Source organism: Nilaparvata lugens, chromosome 5 (assembly GCF_014356525.2).
Source record: "Nilaparvata lugens isolate BPH chromosome 5, ASM1435652v1, whole genome shotgun sequence".
NCBI classification, from domain to species: domain Eukaryota; kingdom Metazoa; phylum Arthropoda; class Insecta; order Hemiptera; family Delphacidae; genus Nilaparvata; species Nilaparvata lugens.
The window spans coordinates 33,907,746-33,917,106 of record NC_052508.1 but is presented as its reverse complement, the minus strand read 5'-3'; the positions used below and the strand labels follow the sequence as shown (position 1 = coordinate 33,917,106).

General features: G+C 38.8%; 1 protein-coding gene across 1 annotated transcript; it reads left to right on the top strand.

Moving 5' to 3' along the window:
• Positions 1–6,574: 6,574 nt before the first annotated feature.
• LOC111052365 (craniofacial development protein 2-like) lies at positions 6,575–7,150 on the top strand. The gene has a single exon (XM_022339025.2). The coding sequence runs from the start codon at positions 6,575–6,577 to the stop codon at positions 7,148–7,150; it is 576 nt and encodes a 191-aa protein (XP_022194717.2).
• The last annotated feature ends 2,211 nt before the right edge of the window (positions 7,151–9,361 follow it).

Here is a 9,361-nt window from a genome sequence, read left to right as displayed (position 1 = left end):
ATTAGATAGAAATTATCTAAATACCAGATTGAAACAACTTAGCACAGAACTTTTTACTAGAGTAAATGAAACTCATTCATTATCGTTTGATAAGGAATATTTGGATAAAACTGTGCAGGCTTTGAATAACATTGTTATAACAAAACAAGAGTTTGAAGATTGATTATCTGCAATGACTAATACGATAAAGACAAATCTTATGGAGGGGATTGAACAATTTGTTTCAAAAAACAATTTGAATACATTGCTAACTACGTTTAGCGAAACTTATGTATTGAAAAATGATCTGAGTAGTGAAATGCAAGCATTTATTAAGAAAGATGAATTACAAGCTACACTTAAATCAATTCGTGAGGAAATAGCAACTTCAATTAAAAATACAGAGAATGATGAAGTGACGAGATTACAATGTTCAGCTGCATTCACCGATTATCTCACTTTATTTATACATCGAATAGCATACCAAATAGTACGGAATTATGCTAAAGTTAGTTTCCATATGAATTGGATTGAGGCGAAAGAGCATAATTTGACAGAAGATCAAGTAGGTGATTTAATCACCGATAAGATGGGTCTCTCTATCTACGGCGATGTTCTAAAACCCTAAAGTTAGGATCATATCAATCTTTAACCGATTTTCATTATGCAAATTGCTTGGGAGAAATAGCTAGCTACATTCTATTTCAACGTTCACATGCATTTTTTCCAAGCTGAAACAAGATTATGTGCGAAACGTGTTAATGCTCGAATTTGAGATGAATTAGAACAGAGATGCATTCGTCCTTGTGAACTCTGCGAAGTAAAATTGCAAAAACGTGACAATACTCAAGTATTGAATTAGACCGGAACCACATTCGTCCTTGTAAGCTATGTGAACTAAAATTGCAAAACGTGACAATGGTCAAGTATTGAATTAGACCGGAACCGCATTCGTCCTTGTAAGTTCTCTGAAGTGAAATTTTGAAACATGTTAATCATCAGCCAAGAGCAGAATTGGTGCGTAATGATAACGCCCAAGGTTGTCTCACGGTAAGCTTATCTATAAACGTTGCTACATAGTGTTGTGAGATGAGTGAAAACTACAACAAGATATGACAATGTTTTTCAGTTTGATAATATGTTAAGAATGTGAGATTTGGTGAGAATGATTTATATCAATATAGATTCAGAAAAGAACTTTGAATTCACTATTATTCTTCCAAAGAATATTCAACTGTGCTTGACACATAAAGAGTTTTGAAAAGATGGGATTTGAATGTTACTGCTGGACATGTATTCTTGAAAGAATGATAAAATCTCATCCTAGTTGTCAAGTACATCTAGAGTTTATGACAGTAAGAAGTTCGTTTCACTTAAATCTGGCAGTGTTCGTTGTGTGTACAACCCGTTGTCAAGAACATGTTTCAGTTAAATCTGAGAGTAAGATATTCATTTCACAAGAAGTTCGTTTCACTTAAATCTGTCAGTAGATTGCCTCTCTCTCTCACACATATCTCTTTCTCTACTATTAATCATCAAATAGACCATGACTAAATGTAATTGAGCATGACTGAATGTAATTAGCCATGACTATATTAACTAGAGCATGACAAGAGAGAGAGAGAGTATCATCTTCCTCTCCTTCTTCTTCCTCTTCTTCTTCCTCTTCTCCTTCTTCTTCTCCTTCTTCTTCCTCTTCTCCTTCTTCTTCTCCTTCTTCTTCCTCTTCTTCTTCCTCTTCTCCTTCTTCTAGAGAGAGAGAGAGAGAGAGAGAGAGAGCCTCTTCTAAGGGGGCAGTAGAGGTGGCGGGAGAGGTGCGGCAGGAGCGGGGGAGGTAGTATGGGTGCGGGGGAAGGGGGAAGGTAGGATGGGTGCGGGGGGGGAGGGGGGAAAAGTCATAAAAAAATCTCGCGGTATCGGCGTTGTCCGTCTACTTCTGCCTGTCAAATGACTAATGGCCATGCCCACCAGTCTTTATCAGCATCCTGTTCCAACAAGTCTGTATGATGTCATCTCTCAACTATCTTACTATAAATACCACAGCATTGATCTGCATTCGTTCAGTTTGATAATTTCAATGGTGCAGTAAACATGGATACTTCTAAGATGTTTAATGTGCCTATGCTCTGTGGTAATAAAATCAAGCCTACCAATGAGCGGTTTGGTTTGTGGCTTCTAACAGAGAACCTGTGCAATGACAACCTTGTGACAGACATTGGAAATATTGATTACACTGCTGGGGAAGAACTGTTGGTGCAGGATGACTCAAATCTTGTGCCTATTACAGAACCTTTTTGTGACAATATAATGCTTGTGAGAATCTGTGCTTTGGACAATTGTGAGGAGATGGATAAGAGACGTTTTGTTCTAAAAAAGGATATATGTGGTGCATTCAACTTATATTTAGGAGGAAAATTCTCTAATATGGTGTCAGCTAAACATGGAGTCAAAGCAAAGCTGCCTTACCCATTGGACAGTGGAAGTGATATGTCTCAAAAGATTCTACAAGTGCTTAGAAAAGACAATTACAACAAGGTGAAACAAAAATACCAGGAACCAGTGGGTATACCTTACAAAGTTGAGCTTGCAGATGTACCAATTGCTACATTGGTGAAAGAACTACCAATAATTTTGGAGCAGCTGAGGAAGGAGCACTTCTATCTACTAGACTTGGACATAACACAGGACTTTGCTCGAATATTCAACAAGAATGGGATGTGTGACTTTCTAATTACAAATCATTGTTTCTGCTTCTAAGGAGAATATAAAGAACACTATGATGTGATAGTGGATAACAACAAAACTGTTGGGATTGATTGCTTGACTTGGGTTCCAAGGAGAATATAAAGAAGACTATAATGTGATAGTGGATAACAACAAAACTGTTGGGATTGATTGCTTGACTTGGGTTAATAGTAATGTGAGGGTGAAAATTTATAATAAGTTTGTATGTCAAATCACAAGCCCTGGTGTAGGGCAGTTGGGTAATCATATTGTTGACTTTATAGCCTGTCCAGACATGAGATTACGGGAAACTTTCACCTCTGATGCTGCCAAAATGCAATGTATTACACGTTTGGAAGCTACAATCTATAACTACAGTTTAACAAATAGAGACAATAGCAAAATCTTCGACCCTATCCAGGGTAGCTTGTCACTTTTGAATGATAGTAGAAATTATTTTCATAATGCTCCAATTTATTCTGTGTCCTTGGCCAAAATGTGGACAAAACTGACAGATAATTTGAAAAATAGTTGTTGTCTGGTCTATAATAATCTTCCACAGTATGTTTACTGGGGTAATAGCAATAGCTCCCCACTGACCCACAACATAGAAATAAAATAGTTTCTTATGTTATTTCTGCATTCAGTTTCAATTTACTACCTATCAATTATGTAGAAATTTTTGAGGACTTATCCAACCAGAATAATATCACTTTCTCACAAAAGTGCTATATTAAGAGTGGTGAGACATATTTCTCCAAGTCAACCATAGTTTTCTCTACCATATCCAAAGTTGTTAACCTAGATGAGTTGGGCCTTTTAGCCACAGGTAACTTGGTACCACAAGTCTTAAGAAAATGAGCAAACATAACCTGTAAGCTTCTTCCATACCCTGTCAAAGAGATACAGCCCTTGTCTCCTATCACAGTGCTATCAGCCAAGAAGCATAAGCTAGAGCTGGATGGAATTGATCTAAAATGGAGAAAAGTAGAGTTTTTGAAAGCCACAGAGACATTCAGGGAGCAGCATAAGCAGCTTGCTGAATTTGAGAAAGAAATACAAAATTTGAGAGAGGAACTTGAACCATACTTCCATTCACATTGGCTAAATCCAAGTGGGGTTTATAATGTGACTGCATTTACTGTGAATAATACTGGGAGATTCCCATATGTAGGTGCTCTGGGGGAAAAAGATGTTTTGAAAAATGTTTACTTTGTAAAGGGGTACCATAAGAATGTTTTTATTAAAGCATACAAAGCTATAGAAACCCTTAAGAAAAAGGGTTATTTTGTAATCCCTTACAGTGACGAGACAGAAATAATTTGTCTACCAAGGGGGGATAGCATTTGTGTAATTACACTCAATGGTATGACAAGCTATAATGGTAACACATTTCCTAGAATATAGTCACTCAATTTTCTGTCAGATGTATGGAAAAACTTAGAAGACACTCCCTTTACACAAAAAGAAGTGGAGCAGTATGATAACATCACAATGCTGGAAATCGAAGGTAAAGTGAGAGTAGGGGATTGCAGAAGATTGGAGGAGTAACAAGAAGGGACAGAATTGGTCATTATTGCAATCAAACAGGTATACTGGAGGAACAAGTGTTGATATATTTTACAGTTTGAAAACCTGGAAGCATTGTATGTGTCAAACTATTGGTTAGAGGAAGAATTTGAGAACCCCAACATAGATTTGAATTATAAAATTAGAATCAAACTAGATGTTTTCAAATATACACCCAGTAGGAATAAGGAAAGAGTTATTTTCTGTATCTGATTGACATAGATGCTTGCCATAATAAATGCCTTGATGTTTGTATAATAATCAAAAGAAAATTATTGTAACCTTGTGTGTTATATTTTGATACCTATTCTATCCTATCCAAAGATACAAGTTTCCAATAAGATGAAATTGAGACTCAATTCTCAGAGTCAAGTATCATTTATTTAGTATTGGTATTCAGCATTGGTTACAGTGCAACAGATAACAGTGGATGTGAACTCCACTTTCACATTAATTAATTTGCAAGAATGACTACAATAGAGGTATGTGTAACTCAGCTTTACACTTTGCACTCAAGTTTAATTATAGATGTCAGACTGCCTACATTTGGCATTGTGAGATAATTGAGAGATGACTTATCAAACAAGGAAAATTGAAAATAATTGATTGCAAAACATTGTGCAATTGTTATGAGGATTGTATAGATATAGTTTTGTGTGACTCACTTACTCTCTCTCTCTCTCTCTCTCTCTCTCTCTCTCTCTCTCACTCACTGTCTCACTCCCTCACCCACTGTTCACGCACTGATCACTCACTGTTCACTCACTGTTCCATCACTGATCACTCACTGGTCACTCACTGTTCACTCTCTTTCTCTCACTCTCTCACTGTCAGCCCTACAGTACACACATTATTGAGATGTATAGGCATAGTTGAGAGATGATGTCATACAGACTTGTTAGAACAGGATGCTGATAAAGACTGGTGAGCATGGCCATTAGTCATTTGACATGGGGTGGTGGAGTGGGCGTTGTTGAGACAGCCTTCATTGAAAGTATAGTAAGGTGATTTCTTACCTATATGAACATATACTAATTAATTGGAGATCGAAACGGTGGCAGTATGTCCTGGATGCTTTTTGACAAAGAGAAGTGTGCAGCTGTGTGCTGAAACACCAGGTCCTAGAACTGAACAGGGGGACATGTGTCTTCTATAGCTCTTGACTAAACACTGATGGTCCCCCCACTGTTGTGAACACTATATAATTATACACTCCAGAGTGGGTGGGAGACCTCCTGATTTATTTTTATCAATTTTAATTTATTTTTGATTTTTCATTATTATTTTTTTTATCTTTGATATTTCATTAATTTTTTTTCTAAGTTTTTTTTTGTACGTTTTTGATAATTTAACTCTGACCTTGACCTTGACCTTGACTTTGACCTTGACTTTGACCTTGACCTTGACTTTAACCTTGACCTTGACCTTGACCTTGAGGTTAGGTTAGGTTAGGTTTGTTAGATTAGGTTAAGATGAAAATTTTTTCCAAAGTTAGGTTAGGTTAGGTGAAGAAGTCTGGCGCATGGTGCGCTAGGACCAGCAATTTATATCTACTTATAATTTTTCAAATGAGAATGCAAACTGGAAAACGTTTGTTTTAAGTAAAACAAACTAATTATTCATCTAATTATTCAACTAATTATTCATCTCATATAGTTAATACTATATTTATAAGAAAGTGTATCAATAGTTGAGTTTCTCTTTTCTTTTTTTGCTCTTGGTTATGCCAACATGAACCCTAAGCTTGTTCTTTGATAATGCGAAGGGTGATGATGAGTGATGAAAAGTTTTGGGTCATTTCCAAACCACCCTCTACTAAAAAAAGCCCAATTGAATAAATATTACAAGAGAATATGTAGGGTACAAGACTTAAAGATCGCTACGGTAGTGACTTTACTATAAAAAGTAAGCTACTTTAAATGAAAATGATTTTAAGCTCTTTAATTTCAATATCATACCGGCCTTGAGTGCCGGTCCCAAGCCCGGGAGAATGGCGAGGGTTCGCATCAAGAAGGGCATCCGGCTGTAGAAACCTGCCACAACCAAGAATGATGATGCCGCAAAAGAAATATTCCGGATTAGTTCCCCATTCAGATCTCCGGGGGAACATTTTGCGAGCGGAGTGAATGGAAAAGCACAGGAGAAAGTGAAGGTTAGGATTGAAACATTGCATGTTGGTACAATGACTGGAAAGAGCAGGGAGATTGTGGATATGATGGAGAGAAGAAGGATTAATATTCTTTGCTTTCAGGAGACTAGATGAAGAGGAAATAAGACAAAAGTGCTGGCAGAAGGCTATAAGATGTTTTATAGCAGCGTGGATAGCAATGCTAGGAATGGAGTGGGCATTATAGTGGATAGACACCTGAAGGAGGAAGTTATGTCAGTTGAGAGAAGGAATGACAGAATTATGAGTTTAAGGTTGAATGTTGGTGAGACTGAGACAACACTGCTGAGTGTGTATGCACCACAAATAATGGGAAGGGATGAAGCAGAGAAGGACGAGTTGTGGAGTGCTATGGATGAGGTGATGATGGCAGTACCAAAGGAAGACGGAGTTCTTGTTGGTGGAGACCTGAATGGCCATGTAGGGGGTAACAATGATGAAGAGGAAAGAGTTTTTGGGAGACAGAGCTTTGGAAGGAGGAATGAAGGAGGACAGCGAATTGTAGACCATGCTGTGGCCTTTGACTTAGCAATAATGGACACATTCTTTAGGAAGAGAGAAGAGCAGCTGATAACATACAGGAGTGGAGGTCGAAGGAGCCAAATTGATTATTTGCTATGGAGGAGATATCACCTGGAAGAAATAAAGGATGTCAAAGTTATTAATGGTGATAATGTGTCTGCACAGCATAAATTGTTAGTGATGGACTGAGAGTTCATAAGTAAGGGAAAGCATGGTCTAAAGCCAAATAAAGAAAGCCAAATCAAATGGTGGAAGTTGAAGGATGGTCCAAAACAACAATTATTCAAGGACAGAGTATTGAGGGAGGTGAAAATACCTGACAGTGTCCAGGAATGGTGGAGTATGGATGCAAGTATTTTAAGAAGAGCAGGAGAAGAAATACTGGGGATGACATCTGGTAAAGGCCCACCAGAGAATAAAGAAACATGGTGGTGGAATGAGGATGTGAGAATGGTGGTTGCAAGAAAGAAGGAAGCTTTGAAGCAATGGATTTTGACAGGCAGCCCAGAGGACAAGGAGAGGTATGCTAAGGGAAAGAAGGAAGCAAAAAGGACAGTGACACAGGCAAAGGCTAAGACAATGGATGAGGCATACAGGAAACTGGAGGAAGGTCTTGGAGAAAGACAGTTGATCATAATAGCCAAGACAAAAGACAATCCAAAGATTTCATTTTGATGAAGCAAATGAAGGATGAGACAGGAGCTGTGCTAAAAGATTATGAGAAGATAAGAGGTTGGTGGATGAGATATTTTGAAAGACTACTGAATGAAGAGAATCCAAGAGAAAAGTTTGAAGATGGGGATATAAATGAGAATGTTGTGCAACAAATAGACAGGAATGAAGTGGCTGTTGTACTGAGAGCAATGAAGAATGGGAAAGCTGTGGGAGTGGATCAAATCCCAATTGGAGCCTAGAAGTGCTTAGGGGAGGAGGGAGTTGATTTGTTGTGGAATCTCCTGACAAGAATATGGGACGAAGAGAAAATGCCACATGAAAGGCGAAATAGTGTATTGGTTTCCATCTACAAGGGTAAAGGTGATGTCCAAGAGTGCAATAATTATAGAGGCATAAAGCTAATGTCTCATACAATGAAGGCTTGGGAGAGGATTATTGAGAAGAGACTGAGACAAGAGACCACAATCAGTTAGGAGCAATTTGGATTTATGCCAGGAAGAGAAACAACAGATGTAATATTTGCTCTCTGGCAGCTGGTGAAGAAGGCAAGAGAGCTAAGGTCTCAGCTGCACATGGCATTTGTTGACCTGGAAAAAGCCTATGACAGGGTGCCCAGGCAAGAGATTTGGTGAAGTATGAGAGGAAAAGGTGTGCCAGAGAAGTATGTTCGATTGGTGCAGGAGATGTACAAGGGAGCCATAACTCGAGTGAGAACCAGTGTGGGAAGGACCCAATTGTTTCCTGTGCAAGTTGGCCTTCTTCAGGGTTCAGCACTTAGCCCATATCCATTTGATCTGCTCATAGATGTCGGGGGTGCTGCAGTCAAGAGGCCAGCACCATGGTGCATGCTATTTGCAGATGACATTGTGCTCTGTGAACCTACCAAAGATGAGTTGGATGAAAGGCTGGAATGCTGGAGGAAGACTTTGGAGGAAAGGGGATTGAAAATTAGCTGATCAAAAACAGAGTACATGGTATTGGGGAACAATGATGGGCTACCCTTACAGCTTAAAGGAAACCAACTCCAACCAGTTGCAAGTTTTAAGTACCTGGGTTCAGGTGTACAGAGAGATGGAGGGCTTGATGTAGAAATAGAGCATAGATTGAATTATGGATGGATGAACTGGAGAAAAATGAGTGGTGTTCTTTGTGATAAGAGAGTGAATTGTCAAATGGAGGGAAAAATGTATAGATCAGTTGTGAGGCCAGCTATGCTGTGAGGAACAGAAACATGGACCATTTCAAAGGAACAGGAACAAAAGATGGAAGTGACTGAGATGAGAATGTTGAGATGGATGTGTGGGGTTACAAGAAGAGTTATATAAGAAATGAATTGATCAGAGGCACTGTAAAAGTTGGACCACTGGGAAAGAAAATGTAGGAGACAAGGATGAGGTGGTTTGGGCATGTACAGCGACGAGAGGAGGATTATATTGGACGAAGAGTGCTGGATTTGGTTATGGATGGTGTGAGAGGACGAGGTAGACCTAGGATGAGGTGGGGAGATAGAATAGTGGCTGACTTGCGGGAGAGTGGTTGGAGGAGAGAGGAAGCATTGGATAGGGCTTTGTGGAGAGGCAGACTAAGAGGAAGGAATGCCGACCCCATTTAAATGGGTAAAGGCACAGCCAAAGAAGAAGAAGAAGAAGAAGAGAAGAAGAAGAAGAGTTTTAATATCAGGAATTTGTAACAGTGGCTCTGCCAACTAGGCTGCTAAACCACTGA

Coding starts and splice junctions, on each gene's coding strand:
- LOC111052365 (XM_022339025.2), top strand. CDS start 6,575: ATGTTTTATAGCAGCGTGGATAGCAATGCTAGGAATGGAGTGGGCATT.